At 43.4% G+C, this 27063-nt stretch overlaps 1 protein-coding gene across 1 annotated transcript in view; it reads left to right on the top strand.

Annotated features, from left to right (window-relative positions):
- The window catches only part of FOXO6 (forkhead box O6), a 200497-nt gene extending 173966 nt beyond the window's left edge, over positions 1-26531 (top strand). The window contains exon 2 of the mRNA XM_089482902.1: positions 21813-26531. Within this exon, the coding sequence (XP_089339028.1) occupies positions 21813-23258 (1446 nt within the window). The 3' untranslated portion in view covers positions 23259-26531. The remainder of the gene's footprint in view (positions 1-21812) is intronic.
- Positions 26532-27063: the final 532 nt, after the last annotated feature.

Below are 27063 nucleotides of genomic sequence, written 5' to 3'. Positions count from 1 at the left end.
CATTACCTTTGCATGTCTGCAGCCTGTCCTTGCTTGCCCTTCTCTGGCAGCATTGCTTCCTACCTAACCTGCTCAAAACAGTCTCTGAGACAGTCACTAAAACCATGACTAAAGGCAAAATATAAAAATAAAACAATACTCCACATTACTTTCATTGAGGGTAGGTAGGAACAAGAAGGTAGAAATCCAGAAAAACAGGATGAATTGCTGGCCAAACATTTCTTTCTCTTACACACATACACAATTCATGAAGAATACAGGAATTATGCTACATTATGAGCCCTTTTGGATGACTATAACATGGCCTATTAAGATAAGACACACAAAAACCATTTGCTTGCGCACCAAGCTGCTTCATTCATATGGCCCATGATTATACTTGGAAACATCTTAAAGTAGCCTCCGTTTTTTGTTCCATCAGATCCCAGGAAACTTTGGTTGCCACCTTTCGAAAGTTAAGATCCTTGTTTAACGACTTTTAGTTTAACCATGGTTTGCAGCACAGGGAAGAGTGGAAAAGGGCTTCATGGATGGCCTAAAGGATGACTACGCTGTGGTATGACTGTCTGAATACAGCCAGTGATATTACAAGAAAAATCTCAGTAGGAGGAAGAGAAGTAGCAGGAGACGTAGGAGGATCACAACATTGTAATATATTGTACTACTACTTAATACAGTTTAAAGGGGAGGAGGAAAATTTTAGCAGCTAAATTGATGGTAGATTACTATTCAACTTCACATTTATTTATTATGTTCACAGTTTGATGTTACTTTCCTCATAGAACCATTTTTACTTTTTTGTCTTTTGAGCAGATAGCTGGCAGTTTTTATACTTGGCTCACTGTACTTTTCTTCTTTCCTTTTTCCTCCTCCTCTTCCTCTTCTATACCTGTCCAAGTCTCTCTCTTCTTGTCCTCCTTTTTTATCCTGTCCATCCAACACCTGTTCTGAAAGTATTGAGTCAGGCAGTTGATGTTACAATGCCATCTTTACTCAACATATTTGCCATGTGTGCCAGGCCATGACTGGGCCAAGGCTGCACATACCACTTCCTCCATCTTCTCATTCCTGTTGAAGTCACACAGGGAAGTAGAGGGGAGCCATTGCCCTACTTGGATTGGAACATTAAATCGAAGGCTATGGGAGAAACTGCTTGACTGCAGCTGCTTAGCCTGTGAGCCTGATCTCCTGCCAAGGAGGGTTTCAGTACACGAACTTAACCATGAAACAGATTGATATGGAAACAGGTGCTCCATAAGATATCTGGATCTCAAGCCATGAGAGCCTTTTTATCTTCCTACAAGAGATCAGGACATGATTGCAAGTTGCAAGATCTCCATTTGCAAGATTCCCAGCAGGAAAAGAATCTCTGTGTATCAGTTCCTGTTGAGAAGGCCAATAGGGTCTCATCAGTGGCAAATGATGTGTATCCTTTCCTTTGGGGATCCTGGGATGTGTAGTCAAGTCTCAGTTGCCAGTAGGGAAAAAATGCTCTGCTGCATCTGCCGTTCCCCACCCCCAGGTCCTTCCCCAAGGAAGTTGTTTTGACTTAGGGAAGACAAAGGAGAAGGAGGAGGAGGCAGGGATTGCAGCAGCAATGATGGGTACTCACAGGGCTTTCGGGGGATATTTGACTCAATAGTGTTGTCTGGATCAGATTTGAGGAGAGGTATCCCGCTCAGCAGAAGGTTCCCCAATAAAGGAAATTGTGGTTGTTGTTATTGCTGCTGCTGTCCTCCTCCTCCTCCTCCTCCTCCTCCTCCTCCTCCTCCTCCTCCTCCTCCTCCTCCTCCTCCTCCTCCTCTCTGCTGCCGCCACCACCACCAACATCAAGTTGGCAACCCTATGAATGAGAGACCTCCTGGAGACTATGTTTTCAATAGCCCCGCTCAGGTCTTGCAACCTGAGGGCTGTGGCTCCCTTGAGTGAATCATTCAATTTGTAGTGTGTCTTGCTCTTTGCCCATTGCTTTTAGTTTTATTGAGTGTTTCCAAGTACGTAAAGTAAGAAGTCACCTCAATCAGAGCTCAGATAAAACTAGCTATAAATGAATAGATTATAAGTATGACTAACTGCAATATTATACATATAAAATAGTATGTATGTATAAGCAGGTTGTAATGGAAGCATAAGAAAGGAGCAAATCCTGAGCTTTACTTTTTAAAGGTTGTACGCCGCTTTGATTGTGGAAACAAAAAGCGGGATATAAATTAAAGTTTTATTTATTATTATTATACATGCACATTTAACCCAAGTGCACCATAACGGGATACAGCTGGATGTGGGATGCAGGCGGGAATGATCACATGTAATTCACTGGCTGAGTACAACTCAGCTGCATCCCAGCTCCCCGGCACACTTCGGCGACCACTTTTCCAAGTCAGAATGCTCCTGACTTTGAAAAGCAGTAGCTGAAGTGAGCCTGGAAGCCAAGGTGCAGCTGGACTGTACTCAGCTGATGGAATCCTGATTTAAGCAGAGGCTGGATGGCCATCTGTCGGGGATGCTTTGATGTAGATTTCCTGCATGGCAGGGAATTGGACTGGATGGCCCTTGTGGTCTCTTCCAAGTCTGTGATTCTAATCGGTGGCAAATTACATGCAATAATTCCCACCTGCATTCTGCGTCCCGGCTGCATCCTGTTAGGGTGCAGTCTGGTTAAACGTGCATGTAATAAACTCCTAAATTAGATTACAATCCTAGTATGATGAAGACTAGATTTACTCTTGATGTGTAATGATAATGGAGTGTGGGCATATACTCAAACTAAATGGTGGAGAGGACAAATCCTGTGCTTCACTTTTTATAAGTGCTGAGGTTATAACAATATGCTTTGCACCAGAGGCCAGAATGTGCTTTGTCTCACAGCCTTGAGCTTGGCAATAGACATGGCAGTGCAATCCTCATTCAACCTATTCAAGTCCCAGCTTATACCAGTTAATGCTTGGCCCCAAGGGGCAAGATGTCACTTCCTTATCTTCTTATTTTCTCTTGGAGTCACTTAGAGAAGGAGAGATGAGCCCTGCCCTGCTAGGACTGGGGCAGAGAAAAGGAGAATGACTGAGAAACTGAGTCTGCTTGGCTACAGCTGCTGCGCCTCTGATCCTGAGCTATCATCAAGGAGAGTTTCAAGAGAAGATCTTACTAGTGAAGCAGATTGATATGGGAGCAGGTGCACCATAAGACATAGGTCTCATGTCATGAAGGGCTTTTTCTCTTTCTGTGAGAGATCAGGATTTGTTTACAAGTGCAAAGATTCCCAGCAGGAAAAGATACTCTGTGCATCAGTTTAGCATTAAGCTGTTTTGAAAAATAACTAAAACTTACTTTTGCAAAACAGATAAATATTTCTTTTAAGAAATGATAATATAAATCATAACTAAATCCTATCCCTTACAAACGTATGTACAGTTGGCCCTTATTATCCATGGGGGTTCTGTTCCGGATCCCCCACAGATGAAAAAAGCCATGGGACTTCAAGTCCCACAGTTTTCAATGGTGGTGCATGTACTCATGGCTCCTCTGTCATAACCATGTGGCCATTAGGGGCAATGGGGTTTGCCACCCACAGATGCTTAAATCCATGGATGGCAAGGCCATGGTTGAAGAGGGTGAGCTGTAACTGTTTCTAAAAGTAACTTCTCAAGCTCTGCCTTTCTATTTAGTTTGTATCAGTAGTTCCCAGTCATGGATCCCAAGGTATTATTACAGCACAACCCCATCATTTCTGATCGATGAGCCGGCTGGCTGGCACTTCTGATATTTGATGTTCAGTTATATCTGAGTATCCAAGTTCAGGAATCACAGGTCTAGAGTTTTAAAATTACTTACCCGGAGGACTAGTTTAATTAGGATTTCTCAAAAGGCAGCAAAGAACTTCTAGGAGATGCGGGACAGTATTTTCTCCAGAAAGCAACAATAAAAAACACTCTGCTTTCAGACCTTGAAGGAACACAGCCCAAAGAGGTATGAGAGACTCGCAGTTTTGAGGTGAGTTGTGTGCCAGATGAAACTGCACTCAGCATATAGTAAAACCAGCTGTAGCTCTACATGCAGCATGGCTCTGAAACCATTGATCATGTTAATGGGCAGCCCAGGAAAGCCAAGCCTGGGCTGCCTCCTGTTGGAATAATGGCACAGCTGGGCTTGACTGCTCGAATGATGCATCCCTAAGTAGCTGAGCCCTTAGCAGGATGACAAAGGGGTTGTTCTCACTAGGTGAAACCCCGTGTTCTGAATCGAATCCAAGGAGTGGCGTTCCTATTAGGATCCGATTTAAACCTAGAACGGTTCTAGAGCAACCCGCAATCGTCTCCACTACAAATCGAATTGTAGAGCGGAATAAAATTTTGATTCGAGTTTTCCTCATTTAACGCGTGTTAAAAAAACACTAGGGTCTGACCTACGTTTTTCCATTGATTCGATTTAGAAACCGGAGCATTTAAATAGGAACGACAGCCTTTGAAATTGCGTTAGATGAATGGGAGGAGCGGAGTGCGATGGGGCTGTCCTTGGGGGAGTTGCCCTTTCTGTCCCCATCCGTCTGGCTGTCGCCATTTTTGCTTCCCTCACCCCTTTGTCCGCTGTGGTCTTTCAATAAGAGATAAGGATTATTTTTATTTTTTATTTTAATGGTTTACAGGTGCTTAATCTCTTCAGCGCTTTAAACACCTGAAGTCCTGGCTGCTCAAGGCTTCCCCCGGTGGATTGCAACCTCCCCTCTGTGTGGGGAGAGCCCATTTCTAACGGAGGAGAGGCAGGAAGGGAAGGCTCCTCTCAAAGAGGCATTCCCTGCCCGCTTGGGCACTGATCTCGCCCAGGCAGAGAAGGGAAGGCTCCTCGCGAGGAGGCATCTGATCTCACCCAGGCAGGGAAGGGAAAGCTCCTCGCGAGGAGGCATCTGATCTCACCCAGGCAAGGAAGGGAAAGCTCCTCGCAAGGAGGCATCTGATCTCGCCCAGGCAGGGAAGGGAAAGCTCCTCGCGAGGAGGCATCTGATCTCGCCCAGGCAGGGAAGGGAAAGCTCCTCGCGAGGAGGCATCTGATCTCACCCAGGCAGGGAAGGGAAAGCTCCTCGCGAGGAGGCATCTGATCTCACCCAGGCAAGGAAGGGAAAGCTCCTCGCGAGGAGGCATCTGATCTCGCCCAGGCAGGGAAGGGAAAGCTCCTCGCGAGGAGGCATCTGATCTCACCCAGGCAGGGAAGGGAAAGCTCCTCGCGAGGAGGCATCTGATCTCGCCCAGGCAAGGAAGGGCTCTGATCAATGGGGGGGGGGGGGGATAGAGCCTTTCTCCCTCCATTTCTCAAATGGAATCTGCCTTCTCCTCCAACCCTGGAAAGAGAATCTTTGGGAAGAGTGCTCCCTCCCTGCTTTTCCAGCAGCCTCCTTCATTGATCTCTGTGCTCTCTGAAGGGATTCTCCCTGGCTGTCTTGGGAGACAGGATGCTGCCCTCCAAAACCTATCCCATAGTTCCTCTGGAAAGAGCTTCGCTTTTTGCCAGCAGCCTCCTTCATTGATCTCTGTGCTCTCTGAAGGGATTCTCCCTGGCTGTCAATGAAATGGAAACGATGCCAAAAGATAAATCGCTTCCAAATATTCCGGATTAACGTTACGTCATTCTGACGTACTATTGATTGACAGCTCCAAATAAGGTATGGAGGAGAAGAATCGCTTTATTTAAACACCGATTTCATGCCAAGTAGGAACGCTTGCAGGTAAAAACTTCGATTTAAACAACCAGATGGGAACGATGAACAAAGCGATTCGGATAGCGGGATAAGAACAGTGTTATTTTGAATCGATTTTATTAAAAACGTAGTATTTTAAATCGTTTCAAATCTTAAGTGGGAACATCCTCAAAGGGAGCGTCCATTTCCAGTGACACCTTTGCTGTTTTTGAGACAGGCTAGATCAAACCAAAGAGGCGTCAGGCAGAGTCACTTGGCATTATATAGACCACAGTGAGGAACGCCTTAGGGAGCTGGGGATGTTTAGCCTGGAGAAGAGAAGGTTAAGAGAAAAGATGAGTGGGATCAAACTTTCAAAAATAAAGGGCTTTGGGGGAGCTGGGAAATGAATGCCTGTAAGCTTTGGCCTTTCAAAATAGGGAGAGTGATTGGTGAGAAATGTCTTTCTATTCATTTTTGCTATGAACTAGCCAAAATTAAACAAAATTGAGTGACTGAACCAAGTTGGACAAATACCAGAACTAGTAGCTGGAGATCCAACGGTAGTTCAAAAAGTAACTCTGAAGACCAAACCTAAGATGGGTACTCCCTCTGGAAGCTGTAAAAACTATTCCACAACTAGAAACAGTGTGCTGTTGCTTTAAAATTACTCTTCAAGAGTTAAGGTTTCAAGGGTTATCTTCTTTTCTTTACAAATATCCCTTCTTAGTGAAGTTCCAAAATGAAGTATACACTTATGCTTTGAATGGCCACTTAGGAGCTTATCACATTTTTAAACAATTTGATGTACCTCTTCCATTTTAAAGTTGAATGCAGGATGCAGCCAGGTATTACCACACAGAAAATGCCCCAGTCTGGCTGCATCCTGCCTAAAACTTGGAAGCCGCACTGAAATGGCTGATTTCCAAAGTCTGGGGCTTCCTGACTTTGAAAATTGGCCAGCTGAGTGCAGCTTCTAGCTGGGTTTTAGGCAATATGCTGCCAGGTGGTGGCATTGGCGGCATTTTCTGTGTGATAATACTTGGCTGCACCCCATATTTTACTTTAAAACGGAACAGGTAAGTAAGCTTATTTAAAAATTCAATAAGCTCCTTATACACTTACAAAGACAAAAAGATGGATTTGCACAGAATGCACATGTTCTAATGTAAATGAATACATGCATATGTTGAAATAATGGCTGTTACTGAAACAGTAATGCAGCCCACTTTCCTGTGGTGTGCATGACTGTAACCTGTGTGCCTGCTCAGTCTGCTCCAAAGATGAACTGTAGATGGGCAGTTGCAAGTCCCCTGCTGTACCTTAAGGTTCTTTAAGTCAGTTTTTCAATAGAAGATATCTTCAGAAGAAGGGAAAGTCCTTTGGCAAGGCATTCATTTAAAGATTTGTCCTCTGTAAAGTGGGAGACATGACCACCCTTGTTTTGTCCAGTTTTGAACACATGCAAATTTTCATTGTCATTTCAATAGTTACTGTATGCACTGTGCACTAGCTAGTTGTGCCTGCAAAGGTGGAATATCTAAAGAGAACACTTCTGTATCATGCTGTGGAATCCATTTCTTAGGGTGCCTTGCCATGCCAAAGAGGGAGAATGCTCCCTTTTTAAAGGGATACACACACACTTCCCTCGACCTGTTCTCTCCTCCTATTGAAGCCTCCACTGAAGGGCAGAGCTCATGAGAGAAGGCAGAGGGAGGACATTTTGCCATTCCATCTGGACAGAAGGGAGAAGTGGAGGACATGTCCTGGAAAAAGAGGGCATCTAGGAGTGTCAGCCCTCTGTGGAATCAGCCAGCCCCCTCCTCTCTCTCTCTCTCTCTCTCTCTCTCTCTCTCTCTCTCTCTCTCTCTCGTGTGTCTATGTGTGTGTATTTGTGTTGGTCTTATGGAGTTAGCACAGGGACAGCTTCTGGGAGTTTTGGGGCTTCTGTGGCAAAGAGGATCCCCCCTGGTTCCCCTCTCCCTGCAATGTGTGTGTGTGTATGCACTTGTGTAAATGACAGTTTTGAACATACGCATAAAAGGTATTTCTACACTAGCAATGGGGATTTGTTTGTCTCTTCTTGACAGCCAGATTCGAATCTGATGCTAAGTAATGTGTCTTGAACCCCTTGATGTGCTCTTGTGTGTGATAACCATTAGAACTGGCTTGCTTTTTTTGGGATGCCAGCACTTTAGCCATTTTGTGGAAGGAAGCACATAGGCCCACATATGGAAAAGTCCTATGGCCCTCAATGCTGACTTGGGGTTCTGGGATTTGATGCCCAAAATGGAGAGTCCAAGGTGTGGCATCCCTGTTTGAGGATAGATGCCATCCCTGTGTGTCCCAGCCTCCCCAGCCCAGTTCCAGGCAAGCTTGCTGATTCTGAGCCGGGGATGGAAGGGGTTAAGAGCCAGGCCCTACCTGCCACGGCATTTTGAAAAGATGCTGAGATGAAAGCCCATAATTTATTCTCCCCACACACGAAGGAGCAATTAGTTCTAAACACAGCTTAATCAGTCAGGGCGAGATTGATTTCTGTAGACTTGGATTTGGTGGCTGCTGGCAAAGTGCCAGCCTGGGAGCAATCTCCAAATAAATGAAGTGCAGAGAAGTAAGCCATTACATAATATGATGTATGGGGCCTGTAACTTGCTTGCCTGCTCATTACTATGCCTCTGGACAAAGGCACGGCACTGATGCTTTGCAGACTCCTCAGCCATCCTTCTCTCATCAGGAAATACTGGGGTTGCCTTTCTTATTTCTTGTCCTCAGCCCATTCTCATGTGTCTGCGTTGCTTTGATCAGTGAATTCAACCCTGATTGCCCATGGAGTGCCTTTCTAGCTCTTAACTGGAAGAACTAGCATCTGTTAAGAGGCTGCAATATATCAGTTTTGAAGACCCACAGAACAATCAGGAACAATCCCTATTTTCAGGCAGCCACCCGCAAAAACCCTGCCTTATTTAATTATACTCAAAATTTCCCCTGAGTATGGTAACATCGCTTTTTAGACCACATGCCTGCTGCGGCTTCTGGGAACTGTAGTCCAAAATTAACTTTTCCATGTTCTGTGCATATGTACTCCTTTTGCCAGACTGCTTTGCATTCTGAGTGATTTCCATCTATATATTCTGTGGCTGCACAATTTTACAGAACATACATTTCAAGTAGCCCATTCATTTATTGGGTGTGTGTGCATGCACACACACACACACATATGTATTTGTGTGTGTGTGTGCGTGTGCGCGTATATACACACATACACACACGTGTGATTTTTCATCCTTAAGCATGCAGAGCTGAAAAGAAATGGAAAGAGAGGAAGGCTGGTGTCGTCTGAGAAGACGGGAGGCTGAGGAGTGCACTCTTTCATCAGCCAGGGCTTCAGGCTTGGGTGCTCTCCGGAGCTTCTCATTATGATTGGGGGGAAATGAATACATTAATGCAAAACAAGCAGAGGCATCTAAATACTTGTGCATAATTCATAGAGGCTCAGGTTTTGAATTTTATTTTTAAAGCACAGTAAGGCATGCCTAGCATTCCCTATCCTTGAACTGATACGAAGTGCTCCCATTGTGCAGAGTGAGAAAACTGAGATGTGAAGCAGGAGTGTGACTCATCCGAAAGACATCTGAGAAGCTGTTGCTGTTTTCCACAGTTGTATTTCTAAAAGAGTTTATATGAACTATCCTGTTTTATCTTCCTATCAGCCTTGTGGGGCAGGTTAGGCTTGAGAGATGGGACTGAGTTATCCAGCACTGGCTTATTATTATTATTATTATTATTATTATTATTATTATTATTAACCTTTATTTATAAAGCGCTGTAAATTTACACAGCGCTGTACATACAATCTTTTTAATTGGACGGTTCCCTGCCCCTGCCTCACATTTACACTGGGTATAATTGCACTTCCTCTCCCCTCCTTACACACTCAGTTCCATTGGGTATAACTGCATCTTCTCCCTCTTCCTTATACATTCATAGAATCATACAGTTGGAAGAGACCAGAAGGGCCATCCAGTCCAAAACTCTGCCATGCAGGAACTCCCAATCAAAGCATAGCCAACAGATGACAATCCAGCCTCTGCTTAAAGACCTCCAAAGAGGTCTCCGAGGGAGGAGTGTGTTCCACTGTCGAGCAGCTCTTACTCTCAGGAAGTTCCTCCTAATGTTGAGATGGAATCTCTTTTCCCGGAGTTTGCATCCATTGCTCCGGGTCCTAGTCTCTGGAGCAGCAGAAAACAAACTTGCTCCCTCCTCAATATGACATCCCTTCAAGTATTTAAACAGGGCTATCATATCACCTCTTAACCTTCTTTTCTTCAGGCTAAACATCCCCAGCTCTCTCAGGTGTTCCTCACAGGGCTTCATGGTTTCCAGACCCTTCACCATTTTAGTTGCCCTCCTTTGGACACATGGCTCCAGTTTTTCAACATCTTTTTTGAATTGTGGTGCCCAGAACTGGACACATTTTCCAAGTGTGGTCTGTATCTGTTTCAGCCTATCTGTTTTCTGTGTCTGTGTCTGTACCTGGCTTCCACTTCACCAAATGCATCTGAGGAAGAAGACCTAAGTCTATGAAAGCTCATGCTGCCAGTGCCTTTCTATGAAAGCTCATGCTGCCAATGTCTTTCTTTCAGTAAGTCTCAAAGGTGTTACAAGATCTCTTTAAACATTCTGGTTTGTTTCAGATTTTTTTGGTATACATGCCTCAGGAAAGAATTTCTAAATGTAGGTTGCCATCCTGTTGGTGTTTTGGTTGTCATTAGCAGCCATCAGGTCAACTTCAACTTATGGCATCCCTATGAACGAGAGACCTCCATCACCGTCCTCAACCCTCTTGCTCAGGTCTTGCAGACTCAGGGCTGTGGTTTCCTTAATTGAGTCTATCCATCTAGAATATGGTCTTCCTATTTTCCTGCTGCCTTCTACCTTCCCAAGCATCATTATCTTTTCTAGGGGGTTGCATCTTTTCAGGATATGGTCAAAATAAAACAGTCTCAGTTTAGTCATCTTGGCCTTTAGGGAAAGTTCAGGGATGATTTGCTCCAAGACACTTGTTTGGTTCACTGTATCCATTGAACTCTTCTCCGGCATCACATTTGAAATGTGATTTTTTTGTATCAGAATTTTTGCAACCATGCTTAGAAATGAGAAATATAACTGGCATAGACCATCTTAAGTTTAGTTTGCTGTTGTTGTTAACTGCACTTGAGTCAGCCTTGACTCATAGTGAGCCCCTGGATGAGATCTCCCCAAGACTCCCTATTCTCAGCCTCTCTGCTCAGGTCCTATAGGCCCAGGCCTGTGTCCTCTCTGATCAGTTCAAACCATCTGGCATGTGGGCTTCCTCACTCATACTGCTTTCTGCCTTTCCTAGCATCATTATCTTTCCTTTCCTTTTCTTTTTTTCAAAATTATTTTTTATTTCAATAAAAATAAAAATGAATTATTAAACCTTCGACAAAAATTCAACAAAATTCCAAACGTACGAAATTTATACCTGAATTACATTCATTACTCCTATTTCTATATCAAATTTAAACTTCCTAGAGTTAACTGAGATTTCTGACTCTTAGTTGACTTTACCAAAAATTCACTCTTTTTTTCATTATAAAACAACAACCTTAAGATTCAATCTATTGATTACAATTATTTGTGTCGCCTGTTTAATCGTCCCATATCTATAAATACTAGTTGAATAAACCGATATAGTAACTATATAATAACTCTCTTTCAGTCTTTATCTAATGCGATGTGTATTTCTTCTTTTTTCTCTTTTTGAATATATTCTCTCCATGGAACCCATTCTTAAAAACAAACAAACCAGTTAATGAATATTTTTAATAGTGTTTGTCCATTTCATATAAGTCCATAACGTTCAGCCTCCATTCTTCTACTGTAGGGATTTCTTGTCTCTTCCAATATTTCACCAGAGGAGCCCTTCCTGCCACAATAATCATTTCTCTTTTCTATGATCCAATTTTGCCCCGTCTGTTATGTTCAAGAGAGACATCTTGGGGTCCATTTGTACCTTAAAGTTAAATATATATTTTTTTATCTCTACGTTAATTTCTTTCCAAAATACTTTAGTTTTTTGGCCATTCCACCAGCAATGTCAATACGTGCCCATTTCTTTTTGAAATTTCCAACAGACATTTTTATTATTTTTAAACACTTTTGATATTTTATAAGGTGTTAAGTACCACCTGTAAAGTGATTTTTAAAAAATTTCTTTTAAATCCACATTTATTGTTAGATTTATTCTTTTCTCCCAGAGTCTCTCCCATTGTTCCAAATATATAGTTTCATTTAAATCTTTGGCCCATTTGACCATGAAATCTTTAACTATTTTTTCCTCTAACTCAAATTTAATTATTCATTTATATAATTTTGATATTTGTTTTTTGGGGATTTTTTATTATATTTTCTAAAACTGATTCTGCTGAGCCTATTCCATTAATTTTGTTATCTAAACTAAATCTTTCTTTTAACTGCCTATAAGTAAACCAATTACAGGAAAGACGCTCTTTTTGTAATTCGTCTTGAGTTTTCATTACTCTCTTACCTTGATGTGATTTTGGTGGGATACAGACTGCCCCAAAAGGGCGGTCTGCCAGCGGGAAGCCGCAGCGGATAAACTGGATGGTTTCCCACCAGCAAAAAAAGAACCTGCAAAAAGCGGGTTCTTTTTGCGTCGCACTTGCGATGCTCGAGTGCGCCATTGGCGCACTCGTGACATCAAAAGTGTGATGCGACATGCCGACACTATGCATCCGTCACGTTGTAATGGCAGCATCTGTGTAGACCGGGCACCGCCATTTTGACACCGCCAGTATGTACTAGGGTTAGGGAGCGTCTGCATGGTGCGCACTCCCTAACCCTAGTGCTGCCACCGCCACGCCACATTTTGTCCATCTGTAACGGGCCTAAGTTATATCAGCATATGTCCACCCATTCATCTTCTCTTAAGACCTCTCTTATAAACACTGCCTCATTCGTAATGATTCTTTTCCCCATACAATGTGGCCAAAGTATGACAGCCTCAGTTCAGTCATCCTGGCTTCCGGGGAGAATTCCAGCTTGATCTATTCTAGAACCCATGTGTTTGTCTTCATTGCCATCCACAGTATCCTCAGCACTTTTTTCCAGCACCACGTCTCAAATGAGTCGATTTTCTTTCTATTGGCTTTTTCACTGTCCATCTCTTATATTAATACATTGTGATGGGGCATTCAGTAATATATCTTGACACTTCAGGACCTTCTCTAGTTCCTTCATAGCTGCCCTTCCAAGGCCTTCTCTTTTTCTGATTTCTTGACTGCAATCTCGATTTTGACTGATGAATGAATTGGTTATAGAAAATCTTGAACTATTTCAATAATTTCATTGTCTTTTTAAATTTATGTAAATCATCTGTGGTCACTATTTTTGTTTTCTTAAATGTGAACCTCCCTTGCCTTCCTTCAGTAATTGTTCCAAATGTTTACTAGACTTTGCAAAGACTTTGACTTACGGCAACTCTATGCGTGAGAGACCTCCAAGTCACACGAGAATCAGGGATGTGGCTTCCTTGATTGGGTCTGTCCAGCTTTTCCTACTGCCTTCTATCCTACCAAGCATTATTATCTTTTCACATCTTCTCATGATACATTCAAAGTATGACAGTCTTAGTTTGGTCATCTTGGCTTCTAGGGAGAGTTCAGCCTTGATTTGCTCTAAGACCCCTTCTCTAGCACCACTTAATGTTCTCAGTGTTCAACTATAAACTTGCCTTTGCACTTTCTTCCATGCCTTTCTTCATTAATTGTTCCGAGTCCTTGCTATTTTCTGCTTGTAGCATGGTGTCATGTATTATCTTGTTGATGCTCCTTCCTCCAGTTTTCACACCTCTTTCCTCCAAGTCTAAATCTGCTTTACATATGATATTTTCAGAGTACATGTTAACAGATAGGATGAAAAATGCAGGCTTGCCTGACCCCCTTGTCAATTGCATTAAGGCAATCAAATGTCATGGCACATCCATTTCTTAGACTGCAACCCATAGCTTTTCATGATGTACACAATCAAAAGGCTTTGCTATAATCTATAAAGAACAAGCTGATATTCTTCTGCAATTATTTGTGTGCTGCATTATCCAACACATGTTTGAAATATGATGCCTAGTGCCTCTTCCTTTCCTGAATCCAGCTTGGACATCTCACATTTCTTGCTCCATATGTGGTGAAAGTCTTTGTTGTACAATTTTGAGCATCAATTTGCTTACATGGAAAATTAATGCAATCCTGTGGTTACTGCAGTTCCTAGTGTCCCCTTTCTTGGGGATTGGAATGTATATTGAGTGTTTCCAATCCATGGGCCATTCTTCTCTTTTCCATATTTGTTGATAAATTTTAATTAGAACTAGGGCAATTCTGGTTAGAACTAGAATAATTCTTGGATCAGCTCTATTTGTATGTCATTCCTGGTGATATATTTCTCCCAAGTGCTCTGATTGCAGCTTCCACTTCACTTTTTCAAATTGGAGGTTCATCTTCATATAGTTCTTTTTTAATGCATCTGTTGCCATTCCGTCTCACATATATCTATATATCAGATAGATAGATAGATAGATAGATAGATAGATAGATACTCTTCTATCTATCTATCTATCTATCTATCTATCTATCTATCTATCTATCTATCTATAGTATATATATACTCTTCAGTATATAGTTTCCATCATCTTTTTATTTCTATATGGTCATGTAATGTGTTTCCCTGCTGATAGTAGAGCATCTCCACTCTTGGTTTAAAATTCCCTTTGATTTCTCAGTTCTTGTGAAAGAGGTATCTTGTTCTTCCTTTTTTGTTGGCAGCTTCTTAAACATGCACATTCCCTTATCAATGCAGTTTTGTTGTTGTTTTGCAAATGTGTTCCCCCTTTCCATTTTTAGCTGAAGGTTACAAAAGTGGAGTTATGCATGAGTTGCCATTTCACATCACTGCAGATTGCATGTTCTGCCCTGCACATCCTTGAGCATCAATTACATGTGGTTGCATGCTGAAATGTTGCACAAGGCACATTTGCTTGTGCAGTCTCAACATTCTGTAATAACATGGTATAGTACAATCAGTGAGTGCTTCTCTGAGCACAGTTCTTCCTCCTCTTCCTCCTCCTTCTGCCCTTTTGGGACAGGTTTCTCCTCTCTCTAAAACATCATCAGTGCCAGCAAGGGTTTGAGAGTGAAAGCCTAGTCCCTATTTCCTTCAGCGCCACTCACAACCTGCAGGCCTTGCACCATAATGGTAGTCCTTTCTATTGTCTGCAGGGCTAATCAGCTGTTTGGAGCCCCACTGAGAATTCCATGGGAAAATTCCGCTGGAGGAATAATCCACAGGTCACAGGCATGGTTTCCCAGCATCCCCTGCCTGTCATGGATCAAATTCCCTGCTGGCTTTTTCTGCCTGCCAGGCATTAGATTCAAAAGCATAGCTGAGAGCTGAAAGAAGAAACAGCTCCTCCTCTCCCTCTGTTTGCATCATCTGAGTGCCCCCCTTCTGGATGGCATCAAAAAAATGCATCCAATGGCAGAAAGCTCTGGCAAGACAGCAGCTTGAGCAGCTGCAAGAGCCTTTGTCTGCCATGGGAATGGAGGACCCTGCAAGGCCTTTCTGTTTCACAGCCTCTGAATAAGGAACCCAGAGATGATCTGGGGTGCCAACTATCCTGAACAAGCAAGAATATGATGTTTGAGTAAAGCGGAAGGAGATGGCAGTTTCCCTCCTGCCAATAAAGCAGACAGGTTAGGATAGTTAAGCTGTTTCTGCAATTCTCAACTGAATGCTGCTGAATAATCAAGATTTACTCCTAGCTAATGCAGAAAATATCTATTGGTGTGTTTGGATATGTGTGTGTGTGTGTGTGAGAGAGAGAGAGAGAGAAAGAGGGAGGGAGGGAGGGAGAGGGGTAGTTAGTTAAATAAGCTTGGATGATTGCTGTTAATTGCTATCAAGTCAACTTCAACTTGTTGCCTCTCTCATTGGAGAGGCAAATGTCTTGGGAGTTTATCACACAGGAGGAATTTTTCTTAATTTTGAATGTAAAGAAAGTGGGGCCAGAACGCATTCATGTGAATTCACTGGTGCAGCGAATTTACATGAATTCGGCATCCGAACTGACTTCCCATTGCCTGAAAATAGCTTGCCATTGCCCAAAATTGCGTGTGATCACCTCTCACACAATAACGTGAAACCCCATGATTGCGTTCGGACTGACTTCCCATTGCCCGAAATTGCATGTGGTAGTCTATCACGCAATAACGTGAAACCCCATGATTGGGTTCAGATTGCCATTGGATTATACTTCCAATTTCCCTTGTCTGATAACGTCCATGGATAAGTCAAGAGTAAGTATGTAACAAAGGATGCAAAGGATGAAACAAAGGGAAACAATGCCAGAAACCTTACAAAATTCTAGCAGGCATAACTGTTTGTGATCATGCCGAAGGTGTCATGGATGAAAGAATATAAAGGGGGTGTGAATTCTTCCAGAACTGATGGCACTCTTGCCTTTCACCGGGGATGTTTCCCTTTTTTTTTTTAGTAAGAATCAAAGTACAGAACAGTACTTACATTGACCCTTGGATAAGATGACTCAGGTTTTTGGAGTCAATTATTTGACTAAAATTTCTAGACTTATACAAGAATATATAAAGTATGTGGAGAGATTTTAAGGACTGGAATCCTTTTAATATCAGAAATGGCGAGATAAATTTACAAAGAATTTTGAAGAGTAAGAATTTAGGCTTAATAGAATAGGAAGTAAACTCAAGAAGTGATTCTGTTAATTCATAGAGGATCAATCAAAGGGCAGCAACAGAGAGACCAGTTAAAACCAATGTATGAAGGGTAGGAAGAAAGTCTGAAAATTTATAATTTGCACCTTGTTTTTGAGGTGTGTGATGTTTGTGATGGTCTCTGCCACAATCTGCTTCTGGTCTTGTTTTTACAGAGAGAATGGATCTTCTACAATTATGTAGTCTATCTGATTTCTATATTGGCCATCAGGTGATGTCCATGCATACAGTTGGCTCTTTGGTTGCTTAAAAAATTGGTTTGTGATCAATAAACTGCTGCCCTTACAAAATCCAGTCAGTTAGTCTCCTGCTTCATTTCTTGATCTTAGGCAATTTTCCCTACAGTCTTTGATTCTGCTCTGTTTCCCATTTTTGCATTCCAGTTGCCTGTGACTACCAACATGTCCTCTTTTGGTGTGTGATGAATTTTCTCCCAGACTCCAGCATAGATTCTTTCCATCAATCAATTTTATTAATGCTTAAGCCAAATGCCATTTGCATGATTAATATGTAATATCAGTTTCTTCCTCAATCTCTGTAGTTGGCACATACACTTGGATTATAGTTATTTTGGCGGGATACAAACCACCAAAAAGAGGAGCCTCCTCAGTGCCTCTCTTTCCTGTGCAGGAGCACCGCAGCATACAAATTGCACGGCGCTGCTGTGCAGGAAAAAAGGAGCCCCCAAAAAGGCTCCTTTTTGCATCACCGCAAAGCGCCAGAGACAGCGCAGTTGCGTCGCAGCTGCGATATAACCGTTATGCGCCGCATCTGGCAGGCAGCTGCAGCTGTGGTGCCCTCATCACATGCGAGGGCTGCCAGGCGTGTGGGCACTCCACCCACCAGGCAACCCTCGCACGTCATGAGGGCACTTCAAAGGCCCGTCTGTTCTGGGCCATTGCTACGTTTCCCGTGAAATCTTATTGATATTATTTGGTCAAACTTTGCATTATATCTATTGGTACATCTCTCCTCACTATTAATGCCATCCCATTTCTTTATAGAATGTAAGAAGTAAAACCCTGTGTAATTATCTGACTCAAAATGTTCTGTCCCTGTCCTCTGTAGCTCACCCACCACAAGTACTGAGATGTTGATGTTCTTGTTTTATTGTGTTTATGCTTTGAACATTCTCTGATTCATGCTTTGAACATTCTCTATTCCTATAATATGTATTGTATAGCTTTGGATTTTCCTTTAACCTCTGATCACAGCAACAGCTGAATGTCCTTTCAGCTTGAGTCCAGTTGCATCATTAGCCACAATGGCGGGGTACAGACTGTCAGAAAGAGGTGGCCGGGAGCCGCTTCTCTTTTCTGCGTAGCCACGCCACAGCAACCAAATTGCGCGAGGCAGCTACGTGAGAAAAAAAAGGCCACTAAAAAGCTACTCCTTTTTGCACCGCTGCAAATGTCTAGAGGTTGCACAGCAGTGACATCATCACTATGCATGCTGTCTATTTGGCACTGCACAGCGAGGATGCTGTGAGGGGCGTCTATAAGTGCCCCCCCCGGACGTGATGAAGGCGTCCCTTTCGGCCCATCTGTCCCGGGCCAATGTTACTTATATTTGTCCTCTACTCTACCCCAGTAGCTTGCTGAGTTTCATCCTCTGGCACTTTCTCTTGCTTCATTTTGGATTGTCTCATTATGGGGTTTTCCTGGTAAAAGAAATTCAAATGGAGGTTTACTGTGACTCTTGCACAGTAGTAACAGGTGTTAGCAATGGTGCCATTTCCACTGTCTCTTAGAAAACCTCTGCCAGTGTCACCACTCACTACTGATGCTTCGCAGTAGCTGCTTGACATATTTAATCTGTCTCCTTGGCAAAAACCTGTCTGACATGGGCCATCCTGCCAGTAGCGCTCCTGCCCACTGCCACAGAAAGTTGGTGCCACTGGTGGATATAATTTTTCAGTCTAGAACCAGCAGCATCAGGAACAAAGCGTAGAGAGGTTGCATGCCTTGCTTTACAGAGGGCAGTCATCTGTTTGAAGGACTGGATGAATAAAGCCATCTATTTGAAGGTGCCCTCAACAACCCTAAGATATTGAAGCAGGGAGGGACTTTGATGTTTCCCATCCACAATTAGCAGCTGAACATCACACCAAGCAGACAGACACACAAGCCAGAGTCTTCCGAACTATGGAGAGGTGTAGTGCATCTTCACTGAGATTACAGGATAATGAGTTACATTTCCATCTACGTTTCCATCTATACATACAAATTAAAATAGAGAAATTTTATATTAACCGGCATTTTCTGTTTTTCTATCAATTTTTTAAAAAATAATGATGCATGTCCTCTTTAGGTGATGCATAAGTGGACATTCTGTGCAGAATTGGTGTGCCTATGTGTGATATAACTGATTAGGAATGTAAGGAAAGCCAAAGGGCAGCACCCCATTTCCCATAGTGACCAACCAAAAGCGATCAGCGAATCTAGAGCAGGACTCAAAAAAATTACTTTTAAAAGTAATAAGTTAACATAACAGTTCTGAGCCCTGAAACGTTAGTTATTTTTCTACTAACCATTTTGAATAACTAATTATACTTTATTATTACAGAACAACTGAAGATACCATAAGTTGTTTTTTAAATGTTACAAGTTCTTGGACTATGGTATAAAACAAATTTAGATAATGATAAAATTAATAAGAACAGTTAAAATTAACCCACAAAAGGAACATGCAAGCAAAGCAGACTAGCACAATACGCCAGCGTCGGGGTGGTGTGGGGGCATGGAGTTTAGACGACACATGCTCAGATGCTGTCCCCAAGCCAGCATCACATTGCCCACCCAACCACATGGTGGGCAGCATTGTGGCGCTCCAGTGGAAAAGCCAGCTTTTTGCCAGCTCAAAAACAAGTAGCTTTCCTCCACTTCTTTTTGTGCCGGCAAGTAGCTGGCTCGGGGTTGTGGTGTGCAGTTGTCATGGCCCCGATCCATCATTCAAAGGGGCAATGTCAAGCTGCCTCTTCCAGCCAGTCTGTGTCGGCCCATAGTTATGCATCTTTGCATTGCAGTTGCAACGTAACATCTAGTTCATGTAAAAAGAGATTAATTGCAAGGAACTATTTATTTGTAACATATTGCTTTCATTGTGAAGTCGAAGGCTTTCATGGCCAGCATCCATAGTTTTTTGTGGGTTTTTCAGGCTATGTGGCCATGTTCTAGAAAAGTTTCTTCCTGATGTTTGCTAGCATCTGTGGCTGGCATCTTCAGAGAATGCTTGCCTGGAAAGGAGTTGGGGATATATACATACATACTTACATACATACATACATACATACATACATACATACATAGAGAGAGAGAGAGGGGGGAGGGAGGGAGGGAGGGAGGGAGGGGGGGGGAGAGAGAGAGAGAGAGAGATACTGTGTGAGCCTGGGAATGCAGGAGTGATTTGCATGTGTCTTCTGTGTTGATGGCTGGCCTCAAGCTGGGAGTCTAATGCAAAAGAGGATTAATGTCTGCTAATTGGTGATCATTATCTGCTGGGAAAGCCCCTAACTCTGAGCAGTTTCCCATTAGCATTTGCTGAGTCCTTATTTTGCTATTCCTCAGGACTGGTAGCCAAATTTTGTTCACTTTAAGGGTTTCCTCTTTCCTGTTGAAATTGTCCATGTGTTTGTCGATCTCAGTGGCTTCCCTGTGCATCCTGACATGGTAGTGGTTGGCCTGGTCCAGAACTTCAGTGTTTTCAAACAGTATTTTATGCCCAGGATGGTTTGTGGCATGTTCTGCTACTGCTGATTTTTCTGGCTGGCTCAGTCTGCAATGTCTCTCGTGTTCCTTGATTCATGTTTGCACACTGCATTTGGCGGTCCCTATGTAGACTTGTCCGCAGCTGCATGGTATGCGCTAAACTCTTCCTGCAGCTGTGAGAAGGTCTCTCTGGTCCTTGGCTGAGTGAAGCATTTGCTGGATTTTCTTCGTCGGTTTGTAAACCATTTGAAGGTTGTGCTTCCTCACCACTTTGCCTATTCTGTCTGTGACTCCTTTGATGTATGGTAAAAATACCTTCCCTTTGGGTGGCTGCTTGTCTTCACTTCTCTGGCTTTTTCTGGGCCTGGCAGCCCTTCTGATGTCTGAGCTGGAATAACCATTGGCCTGTAGAGCCCGGTCCAAGTGCTTCAGTTCATCTTCCAAGAAGTGGGGTTCGCAGATGCGTTTTGCTTGGTCTACCAGTGTTTTGATTATGCTTCTTTTTTGTCCTGAGTGATGGTTGGAGTTCTTGTGCAGGTATCGGTCTGTATGTGTGGGTTTTCTGTATACTGTGTGGCCCAAACGTTGGTTCGGTTTGTGGATGACTAGGACATCCAAGAATGGCAGTGTTCCTTCCTTTTCTTTTTCCATAGTGAATTGGATGTTGGGGTGGATGTTGTTCAGATGGTTCAAGAAAAACAGCCAGATCTTTTTCTCCATGGCTCCGAATGATGAAAGTGTTGTCCACATATCGGAACCAAGTTGAGGGCTTTTTTGGTGTTGTTTCTAGGGCTTGCTTTTCAAAGTGTTCCATGTAAAAGTTTGCTATTACTGGGCTTAGAGGGCTTCCCATTGCTACCTTGTCTCAAGATCCACTAACCAGAGCCTTGGTGCAATGGACACAGTGATGAAATTAAAGATGTTGAGTCCAAAATGTTTAATAACAGAAGTGAGTGTTGTTCACAATCCTTCCATTCAAAAAACTAAAGATAAAAATCTATCTCTAATTACCAGAGACTTTTTTCATTGAAGCATAATTTAGGACACAAGTAGACCCCTTGACTCTTTACTGCCAGTCAGCCAGAGATCTACCAGTAGATTAGATGCACCTTCTGCCTGCTCCTGAAATTGGTATGAAGAAGAGAGTTTAGCCTTCTAGGAATTTCAGCTTGTCTCCTAAAACAGGAATGGGAAACTTCAGATGCCATCAGACTCCAGGTCTCAGCATCTTTTCATTGGCTATGATCCTTAGGACTGATGGAATTGGAGTCCAACAATGTCTGCAAGGCCACAAGTTCTCCACACCTGTTCTGACACTAGAGAAATAAGACTGGCAATGCCCAATGGAGTGGGGTGGGTAGTCTTGTGTGCAAAACCTGGGCAACTTACTACAATTCCCAGAAATCCTCAATTAGCATGGCCAATGCGTGGGAAATTGTGGGAGCTGAAGTTATGAAAGGTGACTCTTTGATGCTCAGTTTACGTAATAGTATGGGGATGGAATGGGTTCTATGTGAAGAGCTTTTGCAAAACCCACATCTGCTGGCTAGCAATGATGAAATCTTCTTCTCTTGTGTTTTCTTCCGCTTGCAGAATTCCATCCGCCACAATCTGTCCCTACACACCCGCTTCATCCGTGTGCAAAATGAAGGCACTGGCAAGAGTTCCTGGTGGATGCTGAACCCTGAGGGTGGGAAAACTGGAAAGACACCACGTCGGCGGGCTGTCTCCATGGACAACAACAGCAAGTTCTTGCGGATCAAGGGCAAAGCCAGCAAGAAAAAACAGCTCCAAGCCTCTCAGGAGCGGGGGGAGGAGAGCCCAGCTGGGCAGCAGGCTAAGTGGTCTGGGAGCCCCACCTCCCACACGAGTGAGGAGTACGATGCTTGGGCCGACTTCCGGACACGGGCCAATTCCTCAGCCAGCACCCTGAGTGGCCGCCTTTCCCCCATTATGGCCAATCACGAACCAGATGAGCTGGAAGAGGATGATGGGACCCCGTCTTCCCCTTTGATGTACCCAAGCCCATCCAGCACCATGTCTCCCTCTCTGAATACTCGCTGCTCTGTTGAGATGCCCAGGCTAACTGACCTCACTGGCACCATCAACCTAAATGAGAGCCTAGGTGAGAGCCTCCTGGATGATTTGCAGGACAACTATAGTATGAGTCCCGGGCAGCCGCTTCCTGCAGGGCCTCTCCGACAGAGGAATCCCAGCTTCAGCTACAACTCTAAGTGCTCTGCTGTGGGTGTAGGAGGAGGGGGAGGAGGCAATGGTGGTGGTGGTGTTGGAAGCAGCACCTATTGTGGGACCATCTACAGCCAGCCAGCCATGAGCCTCATGCGCCGTTTGCCAATGCAGACCATTCAGGAGAACAAGCAGGCCACTTTTGCTCCCATGAACTCTTACCGCAACACATCATTGCAGGACCTGCTCTCCTCAATTTCCTATACACATAAAGAGAGTGACCCGCACATGTCACAGCCCAACAGCATGGGGCCACCACCCCGCAGCCACAGACAAAATGCCCTTGTGTGCAGTGGTGGTGGTGGTGAAATCGGCCTGGTTCCCTACACTCCCCATTCATCTTCCCTTATGAAGAGCAGCACATTGTATCATCCATCGCCAGCCAACCACCACCCTCCTATCAACAACAGTGCCTTACCCACTCCTATCAGCCTTATGAGCCTGCCCAGTGACACTTGCAGCATGGTGACCATGCCCCATCATGGGCACATCCATTCCTACATTAACAACCAGGGGGCACACATGAGTTTGTTAGATTCTTTGCAGGGACCCTACCCAGAAGCCATGCACACCCCTGTTTTGGGCCAGGAGAGATTCCCAGCAGACTTAGACTTGGACATGTTCAATGGTAGCTTGGAGTGCGATGTGGAGTCCATCATCCTGAATGACTTCATGGACAGTGATGAGATGGACTTCAACTTTGACTCTGCTCTTCCGCCACAAAATGGTCTCAACATGGCCACTTTGCCCAATGCCCCGCAGCCCAACAATCAGAGCTGGGTGCCTGGGTGAGCCTGACTAAGACAACTGGAATCCACCAGTTGGCAGGGTTGTAGGAGGGTCCAAATGCCTCTCCCTTCCACTGCCTTTCTTGTTTTCTTTGCCTTCATTTGTTCAGCCAGGCTAGAGCCATCTGTTTAAACTTGACAATGACACACACACAGACACAGACACATACACACACATTGTAGGGTAAAATGCTTTGACAGGGACCAGCGGCTTCCCGCTTGTGCCAGGTGTATTGTGCAGTAAGTCGGATCTGTCTTTGATGTGTGCAATAGGCACAAGTTAGCCATGGCACTGCAGAGCTGCTGACCCTCCCCATTCCTCTCTTTCTCCTAGGCACCTGCACTATTGCACAGAAGGAGGAGAGCAGGTGCTTTTTGGCCTGAAGAGCATTCTAGAATTCTGATTTTTTTTTTTGTTTTGTTTTGTTGGCCTGTTTCCCAGTCATTTTCCCTACTCTCACACTTGAATTTGATTTCCTCTGACCACCCACTTTCATCTGTGGCACCCTATAGTAAAGATTAGTAGTCTACAATCCTCTAAAGTTTCAGTCTTGTAATACACATTTATAATCTTCATTAGCCACTGGGAACATGAGCAGCACTTGCAACACCAAAAACAGTGTTAATCCAGGTTATTCTGGTTCATTATTCTCCAGTTGTTCCCACTGAATATCTGCAGATTTCCTCCAGTACTTTTTCTGGAGAGGGAGATCAATTGTACTTGTGGCATGGGTGATGCAGGAGGGGAAAGGGTCGAATTACTCTTTTACTGAAGCGGAGCCAGGGTTTACAGGGCTGAAGTGCCAGGATGTTTTGTTTAGCCATGACAATGTTACCTGCCACTCCCCTCAAGCTTCCTTTCTTCCTTTTAACTTGGTTACAATCCTCACAGTAGCAGGGACAAGGGGGAAATGAATTTTCCCAGCATCCAGATAATGTTGCAAGATATCTTCTTGTAACTGAAATTATTTTGCAGTGGCTTGGTCTGGACTGTGCAATTCAGACCTATTAGCTTTACAAAAGACCCACTCCTGGTGGAGAGGAAAACTTGCTGTATTGTTAATATGGATCAATATGGCTGCCTGCATTTTTGGACATTCTTTAGAGGTTTGATAACTGTACTTAATTACAGAATTCACCACTACACCATTAACATGGATCCAGCAGCTGATGCTGTGGTTTTCGGTACCCAGTACCCAGGAAGCTGTGCCAATTTAAACAAGCCACCTTTGCCAAGGATGACATTTTCTGTGCTCTGTGCTTGCAGTAGTAACCCACAGTCAGTGATATGAAATATGTGTGCACACAGCACAAGCAGTGCAATATGTATTGACAACTCCCTGAGGCAGTACCCAGATATGCATGGTTTTGTCCACATAGTACTACACTGAGAGTTAGTCCTAGACTTGATGGGACCACTGCTAGTCTGGAAAACTGGTAGGGTTAAATTGGAAGGACTGTGATTAAACTGTGCTTTTATTTGGGTTTTGCACACACTCTTGCCAATGGACATCTAACTGCAGGAACAGGTTTGAGCAGGTAGCTTATAATGTGAAGGCTACCTATACCAGGAGAAGATCCCTGGAGGGCTCCAAGGGCTGAGGGAAGGAACCTACAGCAGATGGATAAATATCAGTATGTAGAAATGAAAGGGCAAGGATGAGTGACAAGGGTTTGGAAGCTATTTCTAAAAAATTGGACCCAGAATCTGAGTATTCCTAATTAATACAGAACATTAAGAGCTACCTGTCCCCATACAAAATAAACACACTCAGAAGACTAGTTTGAAAATCTGAAAGGTAAAAAAGACTAAAAATGAAATATCAGTCTCTGTCATTAGGAGTGCCTGAGTTGCCTTAAGAAAACCAACTTTCTACCCAGATAGGTTATGGCAGGTGGCAGTGATGGATGTGGTGATGTTTCTCCGTGCTGTTAAAAGTATCAGAGTGCTATTCAATGTCATGCTGAGCAGCTCTCAACCTCCATTTCAGCCCTCTCAGTCTCACCCATATATTTGTTTCATAAAGGCAGGACCTGGAGCCTTTGCACACTACACAGTTATAGCACTATCATTCCACTTTAACTTCTATAGTTCCATCCTCTGGAATCTTGGGGTTTGTAGATTAGGGAGGGGTCTTTTTGAATTTTTAGCCGGAGAGCTCTACATCATTATCAGTGCTTCCTCAAACATTCAGTCCCAGGTTTCCATATGATCTAGCCATGGCAATTAAAGTGGAATCATAGTGCTGTGACGATGTGACGTGAAAGCTTCCTGAAGTGCTCCCCTTGCAATAATAAGGAAGGATATTTGTGGAAGCCATTGTGCTTTAGTGGTTTGAGTATTGGACTATGACTCAAGATCAGGGTTCAGATCCCTGCTCGGCCGTCATGCTCAGCCTCACAGGGGGCAAAAGCAAACCCTCTCCAAACAAATATGGCCAAGAAAATCCTGTGATAGGTTTGCCTTTGGTTGCCATAAGCAGGAAATGACTTCAGAGTGCAGAACAACAACAATTTCTGGCATGCAAAAATTTCAATGTGTGGCTAGGTCAGGCTGGTACATTGTGTGGGACTTCCTGTTCTCTGTATATGAATACACACACCTATTTTACATGGAATTGGACTACTGTCCATCTAATTCGGTCCCATCCAAGATGTTGGAGAAGAGGGGCTACAAAATAAATGATAGCAAGGGAAGGAATTCCATACTCCTTGATGGAATATAAGAAACTGCTTTACAGTTGTGGGGGCAGACTGTTTGTTCATACCAATAATGTCTGCCTTGACCGACAGCAGCTTTCTAGGGTCACAACCAAAGGTCTTTCCCAACATAATCCTTTTAAATGGACATAAGGGCCTAAATTCTATAGCTAGTCCTTCCTATAGTAGAACCACTGAGTCAATGGGACTTACCTATGCGTTGCCTCATTGTTTAACAATTAATGAATGGATGTATTCACGTTGGGATGAACAAACAGGATTCCAGCCACCATTAATTGATATGCTTCCTCCAAAGCATGAGTTTTGTCCATCCCTTTTGCTAATTCAATCTGTGCCCTAACCTCCACCGCAGCTTCCTATATACCTGGCAATTCTGTATGATGCTTTTTCCAGTGGAATTCATTTGGAGAGTTAAACACAAGTTTAAATTTAAACCAAATGCTTATATTTCTTGCATCAAAACCTATCAATCATAGTCATGCCTGAAGCTTTTAGTCCAACTGCCATTACAAATATTCTGTAAGTGTATTGGATGGGGGTATATTTCATGGAGTTGTAACCTATAGTACCTGATACATTGTTCTTTTCTATTTAAAATTTAAAAACACCTGAAATCATCAGCACTGGGATAAAAAAAGGAAGGTTTTTTGTTAAATTATGGGGGTTTAGAACTATTTACTCTGAATCAGCACAGAAGAGCCAGAAAAAGAAAAAGAAAAGCCTTCTGGGTGCTGATGCAAATTCTTTGAGTGTGTTCTCTGCATTGTAATGCTGGGTGCGTGTTTTGTTTAAATTGTCTGGATGTGTATTTTGATGTGCACAGGGATGCAGATCTCTATCTAGGAGCATCAGTTGTTATGCAGAGGCTGCTGTCCATGACCAAAAAGAAAACGGGGACAAGTCAGTAGACCTCAGTATTAAAATGCAGAAGAAATCATGCTGTTAATTTAAACATTCAGAAAGAAACTTTCCTCTAATGCAGCCTTCCCCAAATTGGCAGTCTTCTGACTACACCTTCTACCAACCCCAGCTAGCGAGAATGTAACTGGCATACTTTTACTAAACAGTCCGAAAGAGAAAAGATTATA

This window comes from Sceloporus occidentalis, unplaced genomic scaffold (assembly GCF_023333645.1).
Source record: "Sceloporus occidentalis isolate IW3139 unplaced genomic scaffold, rSceOcc1.0.p SCAF_20, whole genome shotgun sequence".
Lineage (NCBI taxonomy): Eukaryota > Metazoa > Chordata > Lepidosauria > Squamata > Phrynosomatidae > Sceloporus > Sceloporus occidentalis.
Note: the sequence above shows the minus strand (reverse complement) of the source record. Positions and strands in the feature narration are given on the sequence as shown.